Genomic DNA, 24,370 nt, shown 5'->3' on the forward strand with positions numbered 1-24,370 from the left:
ACTAAGTCCAAAATCTTATACCTTTTTATTCAGAAGTAAGCTCTTCTAGATGCAGTGAACCTTGTCTCCTGAGTACATATGGATTTAATGGCATTGTGGGTTAATTGAACAGGTTGTCATTTTAAAGTAGTGTAACCATTTATTCATGATTGACAGAGCATGTTTGAAATACTGGAATGGGAAGCTTAGTTCCACGCTTTTTCAATATTTTACCAGTTAATCCATGGATTACAACTGCTACTTCACTGACACTTCATAAGAGCTTGCTGTACATTCAGAACATTAAGCTGAGCATGAGTAAATTTATACTTTAAGAATCGGAAGTCTTGTTAGCCCAGCAGTGGAATTGATGTCACTATCACTTTGCATTTCAGTTCCTCATTCTAAAAAACGGGGGGTGGGGGAGTTCACCCTCAAGGTGGTTGTAATACAAGGCTTGTTTCGATGTTACCATTCCATTCTTATTTTTTTCCTTTTTCTTCCTAGCTGTATGCCACAGTTGAAGTGCAAATGTGTTCATTTCCAGATGCTTTCCAAAATCATGAAATAATCAAGAAGCAAGGTTGAGTCATTGAAAGAACACTTGCAATTAAGAATGCAATCCTATACACGTCTACTCAGCCTAATTGAGTTCAGTGGGATTTACTCCTGGGTAAATGTATACGGTATAAGGGATGCGGGTGGTGCTGTGGGTTAAACCACAGAGCCTAGGACTTGCCGATCAGAAGGTTGGCGGTTTGAATCTCCACGACGGGGTGAGCTCCCGTTGCTCGGTCCCTGCTCCTGCCAACCTAGCAGTTCGAAAGCACATCAAAGTGCAAGTAGATAAATAGGTACCGCTCCGGCGGGAAGGTAAACGGCGTTTCCGTGCGCTGCTCTGGTTCGCCAAAAACGGCTTAGTCATTCTGGCCACATGACCCGGAAGCTGTATGCCGGCTCCCTCGGCCAGTAAAGCGAGATGAGCGCCGCAACCCCAGAGTCTGCCACGACTGGACCTAATGGCCAGGGGTCCCTTTACCCTTTACCTAAATGTATACTGTATAGGATTTCAGCCTGGATGATATAGTTTAGTCTTAACCATGAATCAGTAATGCTATGCCACATGCTTCATTTAATCCAGAGTACTAAACCTGCTATAGAAGAAGTTGCTTGCTCTTTATACACTTTCACTTGGCAGAAAGCTTTGCACCATGTCCTTTTCCTGTTAATAGCTATGTTGCAGCTATGTTGAGTTGAGTGAATGGGTTACATTTAAATGTATGTTAGGGCCAAAGTAGAAATAATGTTGGAAATGCTACATCTCCGTTTGTTTATACTTTTGCAGATCAACAGCTGCATATGGGGGCAGATGAGAATTAGGGGTAGGGTGGGGGGAACCATTTCCCAGCACTATTTCTCCATTGGAAACTGACCTCCCCATAGTTGATGATTTCCTATAAGGAAAAACATCTACATTCATGTATTTTTCCCTCGTAAGAGGATTAATAGCTTCAGTCTGGGCTGGGGATTTTCATCAGGAAAATGGTGTGGAGGGGTAGAGTTGAACCAGTTTCCCCACTGAATTGATATACATTCGCACATCTTAGTCCTGATCACTATTTGATTCTTACTACTATTTTTAGTAATCGCTACTTAAAGGAGGCATTGCTAATTTGAAGAGCTTGATGTTTGCTTGATATAAAAGGTAGATGGTAATTAATGATATCACTGTTTCCCATGCAAGCTTAATTGAAATTGACGGATAGCTCAGTCCGTACTAATCTCAGGCTTGTGGGTTCGAGTTCCACATTGGGCGAAAGATTCCTGCATTGTGGGGGTGGGACTAGATGATCCTCATGGTCCCTTTCAACTCTACAGTTCTGTGATTCTATGAAGCTAGTGGGGATAATGAAGAAATAGAGATTGGTGGGTCTGGTATAATATCTTGGAATATACTAATGTTGTTTATTTATAGATGGTTTGAGATAATTTTATGATGACTTTTGAGGGAAGAGCCTGAGTATTCCACTCTCCTACAGAGACACCAATCTCCCAACTGAAATACCGTGGTACCTCTGGTTACGTACTTAATTTGTTCTGGAGTTCTGTTCTTAACCTGAAACTGTTCTTAACCTGAAGCACCACTTTAGCTAATGGGGCCTCTCGCTGCTGCTACGCCGCTGCTGCACAATTTCTGTTCTCATCCTGAAGCAAAGTTCTTAACCCGAGGTACTATTTCTGGGTTAGCGGACTCTGTAACCTGAAGCTTCTGTAACCCGAGGTACCACTGTATATGTTTGTTTATGTTGGGTTGATGTTTTTACTATTCAAACCCAAGTTGGTTTTATGACTTGGATACAGAGAACCCCTTGTGTTACCAAAAGGAAATTCTGCTTATGCAAATATGTTTCTCCGGGTTCTACGTTATTGCAGTATGAAGTCCTACATATGCTTACCTTGTTTTGGTGGACTTCACACTGAGGCCTTAATGCCTGGTGCAGCTTGGTGGTTTGTAGCTTCTGTGATAACCGTGAACCTGCCTGAACTGTTTATATCCAGTCTGACTAATTAGGTATTCATTCATTTTTAGATCTAGGCTACATAAATTAAAAGAGATAGGTACTTTTTGGTGACCAGGGATATCGTAGCAGTGAAGACCTGTAAGACTCCCTCTCTTTCCATTTTTAGATGGTTTCGGTAGATTGTTAAAAATTGCAACCAGCTTTCGATAATGTTTTTGAAGGAACAGTTGCTTATAATAGCATTTTCTATGAATGATTTAGCACTGCCATTTTTGTGTTTGGTGTTTTGCGTTTAACATTTATTTAGTTATTTTATATTAGAAAAGTGGGTAGTAAATAAATCCTAATAAAACTGGACCATATCTACTGTTTCCTTGGGAAAGAAGATCTTTTACATAATAAAAAACTATTTGTTTATATAGCCCTTCTAATATTAAAAGCAGTCAGTATACATTGTCTCAGTAATTTTTGCCAGTGTTCTTTTAAATTAGGTCAGAATAGTGACCTTCATCTTACATACGGTGAGAAATAGGTGATTAGACTGAGAGATAGTGCTCTGTCTTTGGAGAACTAGCGAATTAATGGCAGAGGTGAGATTGGAGGCAGATACTTCCTGGCTCTCAGCTCAGTCACTTACTAATCCTAATCCTGTGCATGTTTACTCAGAAGAAAGTCCTGTTTGTTCAGTGAAATGTAATCCCAGCTAAGTGTGTTTAGGATTGCGGCTGTTATTCTCTTGCCTTGTGTCTGATTTTGATCCAGAAACAAACCACTGTCAGGATTTTGATCTTCTTAAGACATGGAAATCCATCTGGAGCGCAATACATAATCTGGGCAAGGGGTTGGAGCTAAAATCCCTATTCTTCTACGATTCATTGCATAATACTGTTAAGGACAAACAATTGATGGTGATGCCTTATTGACGAACTAGAGACATTCTTACTTTGTTTTCCATAGAGTGAGATCATACTATATCAACTGCTCAGGCTACTCCACCCCGGCCATTGTTAATAAGCAGTACATAATTGTATTGTGTTGGCTAGTACAGTGCTAATTCCTGTCTTCTGCAACATTTGGTTTGTTTTAAAATTCACCTCATTGCGGTAGGGATATTTGTTAAAGTTCACCAGATGGTAATGGAGATCTGTGTACCTTGACCCTAAGAGTGGTTATTCGTGCTAGCCTAGTTTCACTTCTAGAAATTCCTTTTGCTTCAAAAGGAAGCTGCAAAAAGTTTCCTTTTAACAAAAAAACCCTATTTTAGAATGATACATCTTTCTTCCTCTGCTTTTTTCTTTTTCAGCCCACTGAAGATTTGCTGTGTTCACCCTGAAAATGTCCAGGAAAAGCATAGACTATGGGGAGCTACCTGAGTATGAGAAGAGTCAAATCAAAAGGACCTTGGAGCTAGGCACCGTCATGACAGTGTACAGCCTCAAAAAGAGTAGTCCAGAGAGGAGGACAATCCAAGTCATTATGGAAACTAGGCAGGTGGCATGGAGCAAGACAGCTGACAAAATAGAAGGTTTCTGTGAGTATCTGCTTATGGTCGTCATTGCAAATAATTGAATTTAACCCTGTCATGACCTGCTATTTTCTTTGATGTGTTGATGGGAATGAAGAAATGGTGTATGTTTACTGCTTTAGCATTTTACGCTGTATACCATGCACAGGTCCAGTTTAGAAAAAGGGAGGGGATTGAAAGTGACCCCACCCTTCAGCTGACTTCCAGGCCTTTTACTCAACCCTTGTGACTTAGTAGAGGATGGACCTAGGACAAACACATTAACTTAAGCCAGCAGCAGGGAATCTTTGACCCAGGGGCCTAATTAGCTCCAACAGGGATCTTAATTTGGCCAGTGAGGCTGTTACTTCTCAGGCCACATCCACCTGCCCCATATGTGGCATCAGATGTAGGGCAGGTAAAGATGCTTCCTAATTGTTCAGTGGAAAGTGGGACTTGCTTGCAGTGTTGACCATGTTTAAGTAAGTTTTAACTGTGGTTGGTGTGATGTCTAAATTAAGAAACCAGGGCCAGATCAAAACATTTTGCTCTGCTGCATGAGGTGGAAGACAAGGTTCCCCCACCCTCCTGTCCCTAAACTGACTAATTGGTAGCTGAATCTTACTCCAACACTTATTTAGTTAGGCATGTTAGTTTGCTACAGCAAAAACAAATGACTGCATTGTGGCATCTTAAAGACTAAAACATTGATTCAAGCACCAAGCCTTCATCCAATTTGTGAAGTATACAGCCTAAGTAAAGCGAGAAGGAAAATGATTATTGGTTGCTGTTGCTGTTTTTGTTTTTTAAAAAGGTGGCACCAAGAGCTAGCAGTAGGTGTGTCACAATAGTTTGTTGAGCCTAATTGAGTGCAACTGCATGCATATGAGTTTTTCATATCCATGTGGATTTCTTTTTCTAAGGTAAAGAATGTCAACATATTTCAAAGTATAACAATAAAAAGAATTTGGTCTGCTTTTTTTCTTACTGAAGTTTTTTTTATGTAGAAGTTTTAGTTGTGATAAAGAATAGTGTGATCCAGATTTCCTTGACACTAATGTTACTGCATCTTTAATTGGCTAATAGGAGTTCTATTTCTGAAGATTGAAATTAATAAAATTTCAGCTGCTGTTTATGAAATATAAACATCAATCTTTTGTTTTGCATGGATTAATAAGTTGTCTTTCTACAATCTAAAAATAACTACTAACCTGAGGAACAAGTTCAGCACAAGACTCCCACTGTGGGAGTATTTAAAAATAAGAAATGCAAAAACATATAAAACATGGAAAGTACAATAGAAGCCTAACTAGAAGTGTCACCCAGGGCTATTTCTGGTATAAAATTTTCATCTACATCTAAGATTATGTAAATATGTGAAACACTATGTTGGGAAATAGCTTTTGTTGGAAAGATTTCTGGGCAGGTGTTTAGATTCTTGCCCACCTGTACTTGCAAAACTCTCCTTCAGAATAATGTGCATGTTGTCTTCTTGCGTAAAGGATTTTAAATATGCATTCCAGTAGCACATTGGATCCACCCCATTAACCTCTGTGGGATTGCAGTGTTCAAAAGCTTTTTATTCTACCATCACCTACCACAAATCCTCACATTGAGCCGGAACTAAGCTTAAGTATGTGGAATTGCATTTGTACATACCAATTTCCAATTAGCACAGTATCTCTCCTTCCCTCCCTGTTTTCTCTCCCACTTTTCAAAATGTAGATTGTAAACTTCTGGCGGAAGGAACCTATTTCTGTCACTTGGGCTACTCTGTTAAGTTCAATGTACATGGAGTTAACAATAACTGTAATATCAAGGTTTCAGAAGCTTTGAACAATAAGTACATAAAGTTTCAAGCTATGTTAAGGTTATATAATCATAGAATGCATTGGTACCCTTTTTTTTGTTAACTAAAGTATTACATAGGAGTTGTAATTTCTAATGAATAGCTTTTTTGAGAAAATTGAGTGGTTAATGATCAATATTTTCTGACAGATAATCTCTCAGAAGATATTGATCATTGAACCAGATCTTTTTTTCCTTTTTTTTAAAGTCTCCTCGTGGTTCAGCCTGTTTAACAGCAAGCATGAGGGTGGAAATTCCTTAGCTGCAGGTTCAGTCTGTTCAACAGCAGGTTAAAATAGCTATGTTTTTAAAAATGTGCTGAAGTGCAAGTAAGAATTAAATCCCATTTGCTTAATGAAGGTAGAAAAAGGTGGCTGTGTTCTTTCCTTTTGAAATAATGGTTGTGTTTGGCATATTGTTTCCTTTTTGAAGTTTTTCTTCATGATTCCTGCTTGGGGATCTGGGATCAATCAAAACCTACTGCAGCCCTATGTGGAAAACGGTTGTTTTATTTTAAAATTTGTTGAATCTTTGATGTATACTTGTTGAAAGATGTAAGACTTTTTGTGCCACTTCCTCACCAGGTGTTTTAATGTGGAATTTCCACTCTTTACCCTGTGAAAAGCAAGTGAAAATTGACCTGACAGAAAATGTAGATGTTCAAGTTTGGAAAGATTTGTAGCTTACAGTAAGAGAACATTGAGAGTGTCACTCTAAAAACATTATTGTTTGGAAGCACCGTTCCTTTCTGAGGACATGTCCATATATATTTTTCAGTTTGCATTTATGAAATTTGGAATTTTAAGTATTCCCTTTTAAATGATACCTACTCCAAAATCATGGGAAACAATAAATTAATGACAGTGGATAACTATAGTTGGAAAGATTGCAGTATGCCTTGTAAAAACAAATAGTACATTTGGTGCAAAAAAGCCAAACCCACAAGTTTTAGATGCTTAGATTATATAGATGCCTATCTAGATTATATAGATGAGTTGATGAGGAAAAAGGGAAGAAGAAAAGAAGGCCTAGCATGTGCACCAGAAGTAGTAAACAGAGCTTCATAAGCACATTGAGCATTATCTCCTTCCGTAGTTAGTCATGAAGAAGCTTTATAAGCACAAGAGAGGTCTCTCCCACTTGCTGATCATGGCTTGCATCAGCATTATTAGTGTAGGATGTTTGGCACACCACTAATAAATGAATATTGGACGGAAATTGATAGTTACGTCTCAATATATTGATGCCATTTCACTAAAGGCACAATCCTGTACATTGCTGCTCAAAAAGAAATTCCCAATAAGTTCAGTAAGCTCTGGAAACTGGGTGCATGATTGCAGCCTGATTCTTACTGAGATGTTCAGAGTCTTGGTCTCCAAAGGACTAGCATTCTGTGTGCCTGGCAGTGAGAAATGTGCTAAATGTGCACTATTCCAGTTTGTGGTTTTTCCTTCCTGCCACAAGTATAGGGCTGGATCCTGCAGTTTTTTATTCGAGGCAGAGCACCAACTAGCTCTCTGTAAATTTTAGCCTGTGTGTTTTTCTTCTCACAAGCCAAGGCAAAAAAACGACAACAACAAAAAACTTGTTACAATTAGTAAAACTTCTTTTGACAAGCAGCTGCCATTTGTGATATGATGCAAATGTGCTAGAATGGCAGCAGTTGTTGTGGGCAGAGAGACCTGAGTTTTGCAATTCAAAAAGGCTTTTGATACTTGTTGTTTTGCTTTTAGGTTTGGGGGCAATAACTTATCTTCCTTTCAGGATGGTTGACTTTAAATTCTGTCATGCATAGAATTCAATACACTTCCTTCTTGGATGGCTAATTTGCAGCTGTATGCATTTTCTCTTTCTGGCCACCTGTCCTGGTTTGGCTTGGCAGGGGAGGGGAGGGGAACTTGCACATGGAGGGCTTACTCACATGTGGGAATTCATGGCTATCAGCCCCCTGCACACTTCCCACTTACTCTTGGATATCCTGTGTGAAAGACACCTCTACAGTTAGTGACCAAGGAAGGGTTGGTTAACACACTTAAGACAAGGCAGAGTTACCAGTACTGGAGGGTGGCATGGAAGAAGGAGATGGGAGGGATTTGCAGGGCCACACTAAAGAGGCATGGTATTCCTGCTTTACTTGTGCTTTGTTCTGTCACCCCACTTGTGCCAGTAGAATGGAAGTTGCTATTGGATGTTGGGGGGTATATCTTACCCAAGGCAGGATATCTGTAAGGGGTCTGATAAGGTAAGTTTTAGTGTATTGCTTTTTTCTGCATGTGTTGTACACATGCAGGGCACTTTGTACAATGTTCCCTGTCTCCTGTACCACATGTTTTCTTAACAACATTGCAATGGAGTGGTAGGAGGTGGAGTGAGCAATGTGTTTCGACTTTCAGTTGAGTTTGGTTTTTTTACTTGCACCACCTCTTCCTTTTATAGTATGGGCTGTAAGCAAGACCATGGAAAGTTATGGATTCAGAGTGAAGGTGCCTTTCCATTGCCCATTTTTGGTCTCTGGACAGTTGGAGTTGTGCCAGTGGTGTGGATATGTTGGTGTAATCTTAGACCAGCATCATGGGCGTAGCCAGGATTTTTGTGGGGGGAGGGCAGAACCTCAGTTAGCTATGTATTTTTATTGATTATTATTGATTTAGGGGGGCGGTTGCCTCTTCCTTCCACCACCACCCTGGCTATTCCCATGGCCAGCATTGATCCCTGATGGTGATATTGTCCTTTACTAGTGCAGGGGGAATGCACCAGATCTCAAATACTTTTCAACTGGCATAATTTGAGCATATGATTTCACCTCTAGTCTCTGATATGTTTACTGGTGTTCTAAAAGGTTTCCTTGCAGGTGTATCAGACTGGCATGCAGATTCTCCATGTCATCCTTCTTTCCATTTCAAGTCTTTTCCATGGTGTGGACAAACATTTTACTTGAGCTCCATGTGAGACTGAAATTGTTTACCCAAGGAGGGAATTTTCCCCTTCTGTCCAAAGTATCAGGGAAAGTGCTTTCCGCTGTTTGCTTGAATTGGAGTCATTCATAAGTCCTCATGTTCTTCTAAAATTAAATGTGGGGTGTGTCGACACAAAATCACTAGACCACGTACTTCACAGGGTAAATGACTACAATTTTCTTGACTCCACTCTGACTGCACACATCTTCATGCTCTGTATGTTGCCATAGCAGAGAAAGACTGCTGTTTCTTCTGTATTGAAGTAGGAATTCTCGTGTTGTTTTAAGGGAAGGATGAAAACTTCATTGTGTAGCCTAAGTGAGATGGCACCATATAGTATAACATTCCTGCAGTCCACCTGCTGCTCCTACAAAGGTTACAAACAGCAGTACAAACTTTTTTTTTTTTAAAAAAGAGAGAGCTGGAGTTCTCACATGATGAATTTTGTGCCCAGTACCAGATTCTGCGCTTGAGCCCTGTTCTAGGGCTTGCAATATTTGTCATGATCTATCAATACAGTGAAAAGTATGAAGTTTGTTCTGTGTTTGTTTTTATACCTCAGCTGAGCTGTATGAGTGAACTGTATGAAATTTCTTTAAAGAGGCTCCTTATTTTTGCAGTCAACTCGTATAACTCGGATGTGTAAATAAAATCGAAACAGGAGTCTAATGAACTTTCGCAGTAGAAGCAGGTACACAATAAACACTTTCTGTGATTTGGCTCAAGGCACTTGCTGTGTTTCGGTGATAGAAAAAAGAAAGAAAAAGAGATTTACTGCCCCCCTCTGCATGCAGAAGACTATTATGTATTTATTATATTTATAGAATACCCTTCTCTTAGCGGAGCCCAGATTACAAGTTAAATGTCCAGCATTTCCCAGCAGGGATGGCTAAGACTCTTGTCTGAAACTCTGGAGAGTCCCTGTCAGTCATTGTAAACAATACTGGGCAAGATGGACCAATGGTCAAATTCAGTAGAAAGTAGGTTCCTGTGTTTCAGGAGTTTGATCACTCTAGCTTTACTTGCACATGATCTTTGTTTCAGTCCTTGGCATTGCCAGGTAGGGGTGGAAGGTCCTCCTGCCTGAAACAGTGGAAAGCCATTCTAAGTCAGTATAGACATTACAGAGCTGGATGGGCCAAATGGTCTGACGCAGTAAAAGGCAACTTCCTAGGCAAGATAGTGAGAGGCACACACCAAATTCTTAACATGTGCCTGCTTCTACAGCAACAGAGAGGAACGAAAATAAATTAGATCAGGCACCCCCAAGCTCGGCCCTCCAGATGTTTTGGGGACTACAATTCCCATCATCCCTGATCACTGGTCCTGTTAGCTAGGGATGGTGGGAGTTGTAGTCCCAAAACAGCTGGAGGGCCGAGTTTGGGGATGCCTGAATTAGATAGTAGTGCATGCTTCTATCTTAGATTTAAGATCTTCAACAAGGCAATTGATGAGAAAGGGAGAAAGCTAGCAGTTTTTCTGAACCGTCACTTCTTTACTTCTGCCTTAATGGATGATTCATGGCAGTGTGAACTTGCACTTATTTGATTCACTGCTTCTTCCTCCTAGTACAGACGCAGCAATGGTTTTTTTTAATGCTTGTATTCATAGTCCTTTACCTTTTTTGCACTTGGGTTATGATTAATTGACTAAAACCTTTTTAATCAATTTAAGACATGCATTTTTTTTTAAGTACGTGCAGAATCCACAGGCTTCATCTTCGAGGAGGCAGTCCCTCCTGCCTTTGGGAATGCCTTTGTGCCAGCTTCTGCCTGCTCGCGCTGCATGATCACTGAGGCAGGCACTAACACCTTCTTTGCTTTGTGGTTGGCTGGACCAGCATACATTTCATTCACCTCGGATGCGTTTCCAGATTTAGCCCTCTTCATTGCCTTCGCTCCCTGCATCTCTCTTATCACAGGCACCTGGCATTAAATGGTATGGTGGAGAAGAAGTGTGTGTTAGAAAGAGTGCTGGGAAAGGCATCAAAGGTAATAGTGGAGACGTCTCTCACAGGTGATAGCTCCACTTAGAATAGACTAGTAGAGGCATAACTCGTCTAAAGTGTGTGACTTGCTACAAGCCCTTTGGGTTTGCGCAGTTTGTAAATAAGGTCAAGTTCCTTTCAGAAGACAATATCATGCAGAACAAAGCAATCATTTCCTCTTTCTTCCACATGGTACTACTTCAGTGCACCACAGATGTTTCTGGGCTTTTGCTGTTTCTTTAGTGAAGATGTGCAAAATTACAAGGTTAATTTTTTAGGCTGTGTTACTAACAGTGTGTGAGAGTCCTCCTACATTGGTGCCACCTGTTCAATAATAGCCTTTGGAGTCATGTTTACTATACATTAGGTATCCCAAGGCAGTAGTGACACAACAAACATAGTTTCCATTTATAAATCCTTGTCAACGTTTTGGAGTTGTGGACATTTGAAAAGATGCTGTGCAGCATGATTCTCTGTGTGTTTACACAGAAGCACCTCTCAGAAACCAAAGGCACAACAGCCTTCATTAAATCTTGCAATCCTTAACCTTCAGAGAAGAAAAGGTTGCCTCGTTAATGGGAATTTGCAGAGTTGTGGAAAATAGTTGCTTCTTGTCTTTTCTCCTGCACCCAATCTAAAGACGAAAATTCATTACTATCACCATTCTGGAAAAAGAGGTGAATATTTGCATAATTGTTCTGCATGACACAGCAAGAGGTCCTGGGTGCTGCTGCTTCACTGCCACATGACTCTTCGATATCTACCCCATTTTTGCTAATTATATCTGTTCCTGTCTTTCCCATCTGGAGTGTTAACATATAACACTCCAGGTAGTAATCTCTGCATGGTACAAGTGAATTGGCAAATGATGAAGACATACTTCTTTACCCTGGCATTTGATACCTCTGATTTTATGACCCACCCTATTTTTCTTTGTAGTTGTGAATTTTTAATTGTTTTTAATACTGTATTTTAAACTGTAACCCATTCTGGGACCTAGGGCTGAAGTGCAGATGGTGACGATTAGCCTCATACCATAAGGAGAAGGAAACAAGTACATAATAAGAGCCTTGTTGGATTAGCCTAAAGGTCCATCTAGTCTATCTTCCCACTGTGGGCAACCAGATGCCTCTAGACAGCATGGCAGGAGTGAAGGATCTCTCTGGCCCTGTGAGCCATATTCTCCTAGGCCAACAACTGTTTGGAGTAAGTTTAATGCTACTCTGTGGATCTTAGTTGATATCTCTGCCCAATTCGCAGAACCCTGCCCACAACAATACTATATGTTTGTTTCCATGAATTTGATCCAGAAACAGCAGTTCTGCTTTTGCATCTTTTAATATACTATTACATACTCACCAGCTTCCTCAAGAGGTGAGAAGTAGCCTTCTTTGAATATAAGATGACTGGATGGTGCCTTTTTATGTGAGTAAGGTGGCTTTGCAAAATTTGTTTAATTTAAATATAAACAAGCATAGTGTATTAGAAGCAAATTGCAGGCAGATCTGCAATAGAAAGAGGGTTGTGGCATCCCATTTTTAAAAGCAAAAGAGCTGGGTGGGTGAAGAGGGCCTCCTCTCTATTTCTCTGATCTAGCTCTCTGTAGCCCTTTTGTCCAAGTGGCTTGAGATGGAGGCTGCGTGCAGGTAAACCACACATGGGATTGAGGATTCTGTGTGTCTCATTCACACTTCTCTTTTGCTTTGAAAATCAGATCTCCCTCTTTTTATGTAATGAGGGTGATGCCAAACTTTGAATATGAAGAACTGTCAATGTCATGGAAAGTTTAACTTGCAGGCTGGCTTGTATTTCCCTCAGCCCGGCTGGTTGCAGATGTGTGTCCTGGCTGATACAATTCTATTTTAAGGGGTGAGTAGGGCAAAAGTGTCTGATTTAAAAGCTGCTACATACTGTCTGCTGACCACAATACATAAAGTATTATTCTGAATTATTTTTCCGAAGTATTCCTCTTTCCTTTTGTAATTATTTGACTGTGTTGAAAGCTCTCTTCCAGTCCCTGTTCTTATAGTGGTTATGCAAAAGCCTGATTTCAATAATGATATGGTTGTTTACCTATCATGATGCAGTAGCTTTTGGGTTCGGTCATAGTGAAACAGATAGTGTCCATAGTGAAACAAATTGTGGCTTCCTGCCAGCCTGTTAGGTTGTAACCAAAGTCACTAGGATCCAGTGCCCAAGCTATGATACTTGTGAGTGTTAATTTGAATAATCTTGCAAAATGCCTTTTATTCACTTTCTTATCTAAAACAGATGTTCTGATTCATGGTTCGTCTTGGGTGCACCATTTTGTTTCTTTAACTGGGTGTCTGTGGTCACATGAAAAAATCAACAAATGTGGCCTTCTAACTGCTTGCAGGTCTCTTGAACTGTTCATTTCCTCTGCTTTAATGCTCACTTACCTAGGCCAGACTTCCTGTTTATGGTCAGTCAGAGGAAGGGCTAAGTGAAGTTAGCTACAATTCTCTAAATGTACTCTGCAAATAGGTTTGGTTTGGACATATTGTAGGCAGCCTTCCTTTTTTATTATTATTTTACAAAATTCATACCCTGCCTTGGACATAAGGCTGAAAAGCACTTCTGTTGACTGGTTTTACTGTCCAAAAAATCCTTCCCCTCCTCATCCCCTTACTTCTGAATTGAAACTGATTGGGTGAGGGCTGTGGAAGAAGGCTGGCATGGCCTCGCAAAAGGGAGAAGACTAAGGTGGCTTAATGGTACAGGTTCTGAAGGGTGTGTGTGTGTGTATAATTGAGGTCAAGCCAATATTGTCAGTATGATTAAAACAGTGGGGAGCCTACCCCTGTTTATCTGCATTAGATCACCCTTCCATCTCCATATCTCTACCCATTTATTGGTCCTCCTGAGTGTCACTCAGACAGTGGGCTTCCATATTGGTAGCTGATTTTCTGAGGCTTCTGCAGTGGGTGGAAATATCTGCAGGTGCAAAATTGGACAACCAACAGACTGTGAGCTGCATGTGGCCCCTTATCTCATTTTATGTGCTTCCTGAAGCATCTCTATTCTTCCATCCCATCAGAGTTCCTTCCTTTCTTCCTGTTTGTTTTCTCCTCATTTTCCTTGGCTTTTAAAAGGTGGTTATTTCTTCTATCTATGTAGTTTCAGTCTGGATGGACTGAACAGTTTTTTGAGAGAAATAAATTGAAGTATGTTTCACTATTTTCCTAGTTGTATGGCTTCTTCTCTGTCTCCTGCCCTGCGCCACCATCACCCCGGCTATTTGGGAAGAATTGGTTTACTTTTGCCATGTGTGTAGACGGCATACATGCAGACGCCTACCAGTTTTTGCTGGGGAGTGCGTGGGTGAATGAGGAACAAAGCATGCACACCCACAATCACTTCTTACAGATTTGAGTGTAACTTGCATTTGCTTTTTAAAGCAGGAGCTATATTGGTCTGTTTTATTCTTAAAAATCCCTCTCTGAGCTTCATTGAGAGTGAGCCTAACTACCCCAGTGGAACTTCATTATAAGCAGAGCTGCATAGTGCTGCGAATTCTAATAAGACTTAGCCATGATGAAAATTGTAGCAGGGTGACCTTTATTCCATATTAGTTAGCCCAGAATACTTGTCTCTCTGGCTCTGCCCCTCATCAGTTCTGACTTTGTTTGCCATAGTATACCTCCAAAGGAATATGTCCCTTGCAAAGGAAATTGGTTGCTCACCTCTGGCCTACTGTAGTCTATTGCTGTATGGAGTAAAGCAGGACAAGCTACCATTTTCGTTGAAATATGAATTGAGAATGTTGCATAATTTAGCAAATTCACTAGATTTCATTCTGAAAGATTCAAACTGGTGAAGATAACATAACATATATTAAAAAACTTGATTGACAGGGCTGGTACTATAGTTCCCAGTTAAAGCCCCTCAAATGTATTATTAGTGATCTGAATGCCAGTGATCTATAGCACCAAACGCCTGCTTACCAGCAACTGCAGTTCACATAACAGATAACACATAACAGGGACTGGCTCAAACCCTGCGGCAGATCCAGATGCCAGATGTGTCGCCCTCTCTACTCTGGCAGCACTATTACAGGATCTAATAATGCCATCCAGAAAACCAGGGGTTAGTTTACTTGTTTATTTTCCAATGTGATATATGCCATCATCTGCCAGCACTGCTCTTATTAGCATTCTGTGTAGAACAAATATAGACCATTCTCTATGTGAACAGAAATCTGCATTAAAAATGGCAATATGGAGAAACGTGTGTGGGGTGTGTGTGTGCATTTCAACCTTCCAGGACGCTTTGTAACTGACTGTAAAGTGACCACACTGGAACAGAGGAAATTCAAAGGTAGAGTGCAATGTAAAACCACTGAATTGCAATACATTAAGAGGTTCAGTGCTATCACTTATGGACTGAATGAGCACAATAATCATATCATGACATGTTTTTTTAATTGGCTTATTGATGGCAATCTGTTGGTTTTTGTGAATAGCTACTGTTAAGAATCTAATTATCACCATCTGTGCATTTCATTTCCTTCTGAGCTCGCTGATTACAACCCCCTCATGTGTTCCATTTAAACCTGAAACTCAGTGTAACACTCATGCATCTGATGGGCTGTGCTACACAGAAGCTTATGCATAATGGTTGTGTAAGTCTTTGAAGTGCCATGAGACACTTTGTTGTTTTATAGTGAACATTTGAATTTAAAATGCATGTGTTCGAACTTAGGACTTCTTGCTTTACTAAGCTATGGCTGTGGTTAGAGAAATTATAGCTGCTGTGTGGGGTCTATATTTTTCTAAACTCTGTGGTTTTGTTGCAGTGCCTCCAACTAAATGCATGTGGCATTAGGTCTTTGGACACACAGCCCTTATGTAACCTTGATGTTAGCAGTCTGTATTTTAAGTCCTGGAAATCCTTAATAAATTTTGTTGCACTAAAATTATGTGTTTGTAAAATTATGTGCTTCTCCTCCAGAAGAAATAGCTTTTAATTTACTGTGTAGAGGAGAAGTATATCACATTTTCAGCTTTATTTCTGAAGATAAATGTTACATTGCTTTAATCAGATGTGTATCCCATTTACCTTTGAGACTGCTTCAGAATTGGCATCATGTGATCTTTGTGTTGCATCCTAGGGTATATTTGATAGTCAAAAACCAAATGGTAAAATGTAAGAATGAAGCCATTGTTTTTGCCCTTGAGGACAGTAAGGCAGATTTGCAAAAGGAAACAAAGGCTTTTTAATTTTGTGCTTCTGATTTGCACACTTTCCAACCTTTCTGAGGTTGAGGAGTGGAAATAAGAGTCAAGTTCCTTCTCTGAAAAAACAAAACCCCACATTCTTCAAAATGACTACACTACAGCATTTTCCAGAATAGAGTAGCACCTCTTAAATTCAGATGCCCTAGGTAGCCATCTTCATTTATTTTAGATTTGACCTACCCTGTGACTGTGGAATATCTTGGTTTTTTTGCATCACTACTACAGAGAAACAGCCCCAGTCCAGGAGACTTCCATGTTTATGTCTCATTGAAATCAATAGGACAGATTAGTCATGACTAATTCAAATTCCATTTATTTCAGTAAGAATTGCGCCCAGCTAACATTTTCTGGAACAAGATTCATGTCACTTGCCCCTGCCATTAACAGTACCTATTTTCATTTTGAGTGATTAGAACACCATAACAACCTTGGATTACTTGCTCAGTTCATCCTTTGCATTTCAGAATACTTCCTTTTAAAGAGACAACGCTCACATCTATGTAAGCATGCATTAAAAATGAACCATGTCCTGTCTTTAGATTAGATGTATTTTAGGATGCTTGTATTGTAAACCACCCTGTGATGCTCGGATGAATGGTGGTATAGATATTTAATAAATGGTGATGAAGATGATGATATTATTATTATTATTATTATTATTATTATTATTATTATTGGTAGTCAGGTGACATCTAATTTGAAGAGGTGCTGTACTGTTTTAAAAAAAAAAGTTCAAGCGTGTATGTGGGTGGCACAGATAGCTTGTTCTCCAGAATCTTGGAATCTACCACATTCTTTTGGATTTTATTGTGGGTTCATTTATACAGCAGGGGGACAAGGTTAAAATGGGGGCAGGGAGGTACTATGAAGGAACATATTCCCCTTGCCCCCTTGTGCCTCTGCATGCAATGCAATGCAATGCAATGCAGGGCAGCAACAGGCATGCATAGTTTCTGCTTAAGGCAGCTATAGGAACACAGGAATCAAGCCATTAGTCCATCTAGCTCAGTACTGTCTGGAATGATGGGCCATGACTCCAGAGTTTCTGATGGAATTGCTGCTGGAAAGTGAAACTGGGACATTCTGCTTGCAAAGCAAATGGTCTGTTACTGAAGCTTTCCCTGTAAAAAGCCAATTTGCTTTTTGTTGTTGCTTTTTGTATAATAACAAAAAAAACCCAACATCCTATTTCATCACATTTTGCTGATTTACTTAAACATGCAACGTACATTAGAGCTGAATAATCCCAAAAGGTGAGCCTTTAATGTTTGTACCACTACATTATGTGAATAATCTGAATTATGCTCAGCATTAACAAACTGGAACAAACTGTGGCATTGCTCAATAAACACATTTGAGTGACAGAGGTACAATTATTTTTTTACTGCACATGTAGAAAGGTTAACAGTAACCCTTGACCTGTAAAGAAATAAGTAGAAGCAGCCATCAGTTCTTGTATCCAGCCTGCAAAGCGGAATGAAACCACTTCCTCAGTTTACAAATAAGTGTTTTATCAGAAGAATGCACATTACTTGTGTTTTGGGTAAATTGAAATTTCTTTCCCTAACAGGACCAGTGGTCAGGGATGATGGGAATTGTAGTCCCAAACATCTTGAGGGCTGGAGTTTGCCTGTGCCTGCTTTAGCGAGTTGTAGAATGCGAGAGAGAGACATACCAGTTCTCAATTTTTGCAGGCTTCCTGAAACTTGGAGCAGCGCTGCAGTTTTAACACCAGCTTTTCACTAAGAAAATAAGGTTCCTCATGGCTGTGATGAAAACTTTTCAACAAATGTTTTTGGGGAGTGCAGACAGCGATGTCCCATTAGGATTGGCAGGGTAGCCAACAGTATGTAGAGCCAATGATAAGCAGAGCCCACCAATTCTAGTCTTGCCCCATTCTCATCCTTGCTGAGTTCTATAAGGGAAACGCTGAGACTAAGAAGGAAGTTGACAGCCAGCGTCATCCCTTGGACTGGCTGTAAGTAAGAAGGCAGGTAGGCTTGAGGAATCAAGACTGAGGTTGGTGGGGCAGTTCCCTATTTGCCCTAATGGACTGGCCTCCCCAGGGTATAGAGTTGGTGGTGAGTGAGAGGAGGGTCACTGACCTTTGTGCCTCATTACCATGAATTATTGGAGCAGTGCCGGTGCAAAAATATGCCAGTGAAATGCCATAGTGTGGTCAGGATAAGGGATTCTGGAAAACAAGTGGGTGAGGGGAAAGGTTAACTGACTTCTTTGAGAAGAAGGGCAGGAAAGAAATCTAATCAGTTTATCCTTTCAGCAGGATGCCTCTTCAGCTATTCCTGTGCAATCCTCCGCTTGCTCTCCAGTTGTTAAACTGAGGAATACTGCAAATTAACTTGTGCTCTTTTTGCTTTCTTTTCTGCAGTTTATTAGGCAACGATTTCTTCATGCTGACATTGCAGTTTATAAACTACTTGCCAATTTATAAACTAGTGTCTAAGTAAGCAAACAGTCATTCATTCTCTGCATGAGAGCATATGTTCAGTTGACAGTTATGTTTTTCTTTTCAGTGGATTTGATGGAAATAAAGGAAATCCGACCAGGAAAAAACTCAAAGGATTTTGAGCGGGGGAAAGCAGCACGGCAAAAAGATGACGTTTGTTTTACTATTTTCTATGGTACTCAGTTTGTTCTCAACACCTTAAGCTTAGCAGGTAAATGTGTTTTCTTTGGATTACTCTTTTTATGATCAGGGATGAAAACTCCACCTCTTCCATGTTGTCTTTAGTTTATCCTCTTAATCCATATTCTCAAATGTAACCGAGTTTTTAAAGTTCTTTTCTATTCCATTCACCTCTCCTTCTACTCTGTTTTCTCTCCCTGAGTTTTCTCTGTGTGTACTTCTCCATGTCTTATAAGATGAAGTAGCCTTACAAATAAGTGCCAAAAACGCTGCAAACACTTAGTTAGGTTGTGTTTTGTGAATTAATATATGTCACTGCTTGGCCCTTAGCTCTGACAAGTTTCTTGCTTGGAAAGCAGCCTTGGCTCACTTTAAGGCTTAGTGGTTAAAACTAAGAAAATGGAAGTACTCTTACTGAATGTGGTAGGCAGCTGTTGAGCATCTTCATTTCAAGGTTATGTGTTTTCTTTCACTGGTACAAACTTGTTTTGTCTAATGCCAGCATAGCATCAACAAATAAATAATGTCATGGGCATTTCCCCCCGAATTTTTCTGTTTTGATTAGCACAAGTCAAACACAGCGTATTACTGAGAAGTTTTGAATGACCAGGGTAGGTTGTTGAGGAAGGGGTTAAATAGATAACTCAGATTATCCAGAGTTTTAAAAATCATACTTAATTTCTTATTCTGATTTAACCTTATATTTAATCTATCTGAGACTCTGTGGACACACTAATGTCTGTGCACAGTATTTGGGTAACTAGGAAGGAAGCATGTCATCCTAGAATATTGCAGACTATCAAGAAGTCTGGGAATGTACACACCATGCTCTGATGTTCATTTCAAGGGATATGTGGAATATCGAGGAAGCAGAAAGCACATATGCATTAACTCTGTGCTACAAAATGAAAATCATTTGCATATATCCGTAATTATTCCTCCTGAAGCTTTAAAAATCCTAACTTTTAGTGCCATTCTTTTTTTAAAGGAATGCCTTTTTTGTGAGATTTTACTATTTCTTGCTAGCTTTCAGGTGCATGCAGACAGTTTCTTTCAGCATTATGGGTTTGCGTTATAAAGCAGTGCAGTTGAAAAAGTTCAACCTGCCTTCTTCCTGATTGAGTGTTCCTTCACATACCATTTAATTTTCCAGCTGACTCAAAGGATGATGCTGACAAATGGCTGTGTGGCTTGAATATCTTGCATCAAGAAGCAGTGAATGCTTCCACTCCAGCAATTACAGAGAGGTATGTGGAAGGAACCATTCCCCATTTTTCTTATGATAGGAATTTAAGAGTTTAGGAATTCAATTAATTCCACAGGGTAAGAAAAGCAGCAACAACTTCTTAATGTGCTACGCCATGTGTGCTGTACTTGGTACTGAAGAATGCTAAATTATTTTAGGAACACAGGAAGCTGACTGACAAGGACTCTCCAGGGTCTCTGATTGGAACCTTTCTCAGCCTGACCTGGGGGGGCCAGAGATTGAACTTCGGGTCTTCTGCACTCCAAACAGGCATTGTATTATAGCCCCTCCCACTGGAACATAGAGTATTATTTGGGGATTGTTACCAACTCTATGATTCCATGAATTAGCCTTTTGGACAAATTGACATGGGATAGCAGGAATTGTAACTAGTGGACTTGCACCAAGAGCATTTTGTACTTTAAATTTGGGGCTGACTGCACAGTGATAAACCTGTGCGTTCTTCTGATCTACAGCCTGTCACATCTCCCTGGTTAATGTACTTGTATGGTGTAAAGGTACCCCTGCCCGTACGGGCCAGTCTTGACAGACTCTAGGGTTGTGCGCCCATCTCACTCAAGAGGCCGAGGGCCAGCGCTGTCCGGAGACACTTCCGGGTCACGTGGCCAGCATGACATCGCTGCTCTGGCAAGCCAGAGCCGCACACGGAACGCCGTTTACCTTCCCGCTAGTAAGTGGTCCCTATTTATCTACTTGCACTCGGGGGTACTTTCGAACTGCTAGGTTGGCAGGCGCTGGGACCGAGCAGCGGGAGCGCACCCCGCCGCGGGGATTCGAACCGCCGACCTTTCGATCAGCAAGCCCTAGGCGCTGAGGCTTTTACCCACAGCGCCACCCACGTCGCCACTTGTATGGTGTAAGTATATGCAAAGATGTATATATTTGTGACATTCATATTTTTCGGTGTACGTTTTAGCACTGAAAACCATCTGGCGCACACCTAGAAATAAAAATAATTGAAGTGGCCCTTTGGGCCTCAGGTCACATAGAGACTCAGACTTAAGACTGAGCAATAGGTTCGTAGAGCTCTCATTTTTCTTGAAGTGGTAAATATAGTTTTGGAGGGTGGTTTGGATTTGGCCCATGGTGCTGCAGGTATGGGAGTTAATCCCTTTTCCCTGTCCCCTTTTCTGTTTCAAAATGTCTCTCTGAATATGCTCTCTGGGGGTGACACACAGAGAAAACACGGGGGGTGAGGTGGAATTTTGACCTCCAATGCAGCCCTGATCTAAATCCCTGTCATTCACCTGGTTCACACATCATCTCAAGCGTACTGATAATAAACTATGGTTTAACATGAATGAGTAATGTGCTTCTCAAGTCACAGGCGCTTCACTTCTCCATGCCAGGAAACAAGGTATGGTCTTTGGGTTTATTTCTCTCCAGGCAGTCATAAATGGTAAGGCAAGAACAGACTTTGGCTTGTGCTCATGATGATGGCTTGTTTCCTGGCAGCAGTGGAGGAGCAAAGCGCCTGTTCTGGCAGCACACTGCTTATTCACACAAACCATTGTTTATTTTAACTATGTTTTAATGTTACATGTATTACAGTATTATTAAATACTGATGTATTACAGTATTTTAATATTTTTTGGAAGCCGCCTAGAGTGGCTGGGGAAGCCCAGCCAGATGGGCGGGGTATAAATAATAAATTATTATTATTATTACATGTGAACCAGGTCATTGGCATCATGTGTAATATTTGCAGTATTGTTTCTTACATGGCATGAGTTGGTTTTCCTTGTTAGCCCCTCTTTTGTACAAAGAGGAGAAGAGCAGAAAGAGGGCTGGAAGACCCGTGTAAATACAAAGAAGTAATTTAAATTGCTGCTGTTATTTGTTTGTTTTTCTCCAACTCCTGCAAATGAAAAACTGATAACAGAATGAAGAGGCAATTCTGCTTCCTTTTATCTGCACTGAAGCCAAAATTGCTGAATGAGTTTGTTTAGTTCTTCATAAAACTTACCAGTGCTGTGTCTTATGTGTTCCTTATAGCTGGCTCAGAAAACTGATTTACTCTGTGGATCAGTCCAGAAGAAACAGGTAAAATTGCTGTCTTCAGTGTCTGCATTGTTTGTGCTTGGGTCTGTCTATGTTTGTGACTTTTTAATTGGGATACCAGTACAGTGGTACCTTGGGTTACATACGCTTCAGGTTACATACACTTCAGGTTACAGACTCTGCTAACCCAGAAATATTACCTCGGGTTAAGAACTTTGCTTCAGGATGAGAACAGAAATTGTGCAGCGGCAGCAGGAGGCTCCATTAGCTTAAGTGGTGCTTCAGGTTAAGAACAGTTTCAGGTTAAGAACAGACCTCCAGAACGAATTAAGTTCTTAACCCGAGGTACCACTGTACAGTAATATATATATATGTATGCATGCATATTGAACTCTTATAGAAATCAGGTCTCAATAGGGGTGTGGTTGCTCTCGAGCAAATCCATAGTTGATTTTTGCATCCTGTTTTTGCAGCCTGCACCAAAGATGGGTGGCGGTGTGATCTGAAAGTCTCCCATCGTATGAGGAGTAGTTTTCCTGATTGTGTATAGTCTTCTTTAGATGTTCCTTTTGAATGTATGAAAGGCAAGCAGCAACACTTGTAGTGAGGACCCCCCCCCCATTCTGAAAACCCTACACCAGGCATAGGCAAACTCGGCCCTCCAGATGTTTGGGGACTACAACTCCCATCATCCCTAGCTAACAGGACCAGTGGTCAGGGATGATGGGAATTGTAGTCTCAAAAGTGGAGGGCCGAGTTTGCCTATGCCTGCCCTACATGCTAGTAAGGCAGCCCCTGCAGACTACCTCCTATAATGCATTGGCTGGGAAAGGTGCCTGGTTGTCATCAAGGGAGTTTCACTTGCCCATTCACCCATTCAGAGTGAACATCTGAAGAGGGTTTACATTGTTAAAGCCTAAGGGCATATATGTACCACAGACTTTAAATTGGTTTAGTAATAATTTCATATTCCAAGGAAACTAGTGGTGGTGGACTAGGAATTTCCAGCAAGATTCTTGGCACCTCCACACACTGCAATTTTCCGATTGTGGTGTAGGAGTCAAGATGATAATTAAACTGATATAAAACCAATATATGTTTATAATGAAGGCAAAACTTACTGTTATTGTGGCCTGCCATGGTTATCCCTTTGACCAGGTGGCAAGTTGGTGGAAGCCTTGCAGAGGGGCTCATGCAAATTTGGAACAGACATGGAAGGACGGGAAGGGACTGCACATGAGAAGTTTGGTTTGGACATCTTAAGTAAGGCAGACTGGGGGATGTTGCCATAAATTAGTGTTCAGTGATGTTTGGGAAGAGAAGCTGAAGTATTGGACCAGCAGTGGAATGATCTCCTACCAAATAGCTGACACAGTTTGTCAATGCTTGATCAACAAAGAGTACTACAGCACTTTTACAGATGGATAGGTTACTTTATGCCACAATTAGGGCTCATCCAGACTTCCTTTGTGCTGCACTTTCCAGGCATAGGTCTGCACTTTGAAGCTCCATGTCCAAGCGGGCTTTTTTGGTCCTGGTGCTTTCCCCAGGAAAACCCATGTTTTACCACTGAATCAGAGCAAATGGCCCAGGGAAAGTGCCAGGACCGAAACAAAACCAAAAAACCACTACCACTTGAACATAGAGCTTTAAAATATGGACCTATGCCTAGAAATGCAGCAGAAAATGAAGTCCGGATGAGCCCTCAGTCTGTAAGTCCTTAAGATGCCATAAGACTTGTAGGCAATTTTGCTGCAAGAGATTAATACAACTACCCCTCTGGAAGTTGTAAATGATTGATCAATGCATCTCAGTGCATGTAGCTTCTGTTAGTGGTATGTGGCAGCAACAGGGTCAGGTTATTCAGCAAGAGAATTTTTATGACTAAGGTTGAATTTTTCTCTCGGAAGAAGGGCAAAGTGCCAACTCCAGCCTGTTTATTTGATGGCAGCTGTGCTGGCACCTGTGTTTAGATATAAAACACCACAATAAGGAAGGGTTGTGATGCATGGGAGATCCTTGGAGCAGCAACGCCTTTGCAGTTGCCATAAATGTGCCCTATCTGACCTTAAATCCTTTTTGATGTGTTTTGTTCACAACATGGAACAGCAACACAGCTGATATTATCCCAAGATTAAGGAAGAGAGAACTGGTAGCATTGCTTTTTGGGCTCCAAATTTAGTAGGGAAAAACATGAACTTGGTTTGAACCCTCAGAATCCTTATAGTTGATCAGGAGGTGCATGCTTAGCAAGTGTAAAATCCCAAGTTCAGACCTTGGCATGTCCATTTAAATGATCTGTAGTAGTGGATCTGAGAAAATTTTTTGCCCAAGACTTGGAGGAGCTGCTGTCAGTCAGTATTGGGCAAATTTACCAGTATTCAAATTCAGTATTGTGAC

The 24,370-nt window shown here is 40.7% G+C and overlaps 1 protein-coding gene across 3 annotated transcripts in view; it reads left to right on the plus strand.

The window, feature by feature from the left end:
• The window catches only part of PLCG2 (phospholipase C gamma 2), a 65,390-nt gene that overhangs the window by 7,116 nt on the left and 33,904 nt on the right, over positions 1-24,370 (plus strand). For all 3 annotated transcript variants that reach the window (XM_028739591.2, XM_028739596.2, XM_028739590.2), the window contains exons 2-5: positions 3,805-4,032; positions 18,590-18,733; positions 19,856-19,949; positions 21,965-22,012. In XM_028739591.2, coding sequence (XP_028595424.2) covers positions 3,837-4,032; positions 18,590-18,733; positions 19,856-19,949; positions 21,965-22,012 — 482 coding nt within the window. In that variant the 5' untranslated portion in view covers positions 3,805-3,836. The remainder of the gene's footprint in view (positions 1-3,804; positions 4,033-18,589; positions 18,734-19,855; positions 19,950-21,964; positions 22,013-24,370) is intronic.

The sequence above is a fragment of the Podarcis muralis genome, chromosome 7 (assembly GCF_964188315.1).
Source record: "Podarcis muralis chromosome 7, rPodMur119.hap1.1, whole genome shotgun sequence".
Lineage (NCBI taxonomy): Eukaryota > Metazoa > Chordata > Lepidosauria > Squamata > Lacertidae > Podarcis > Podarcis muralis.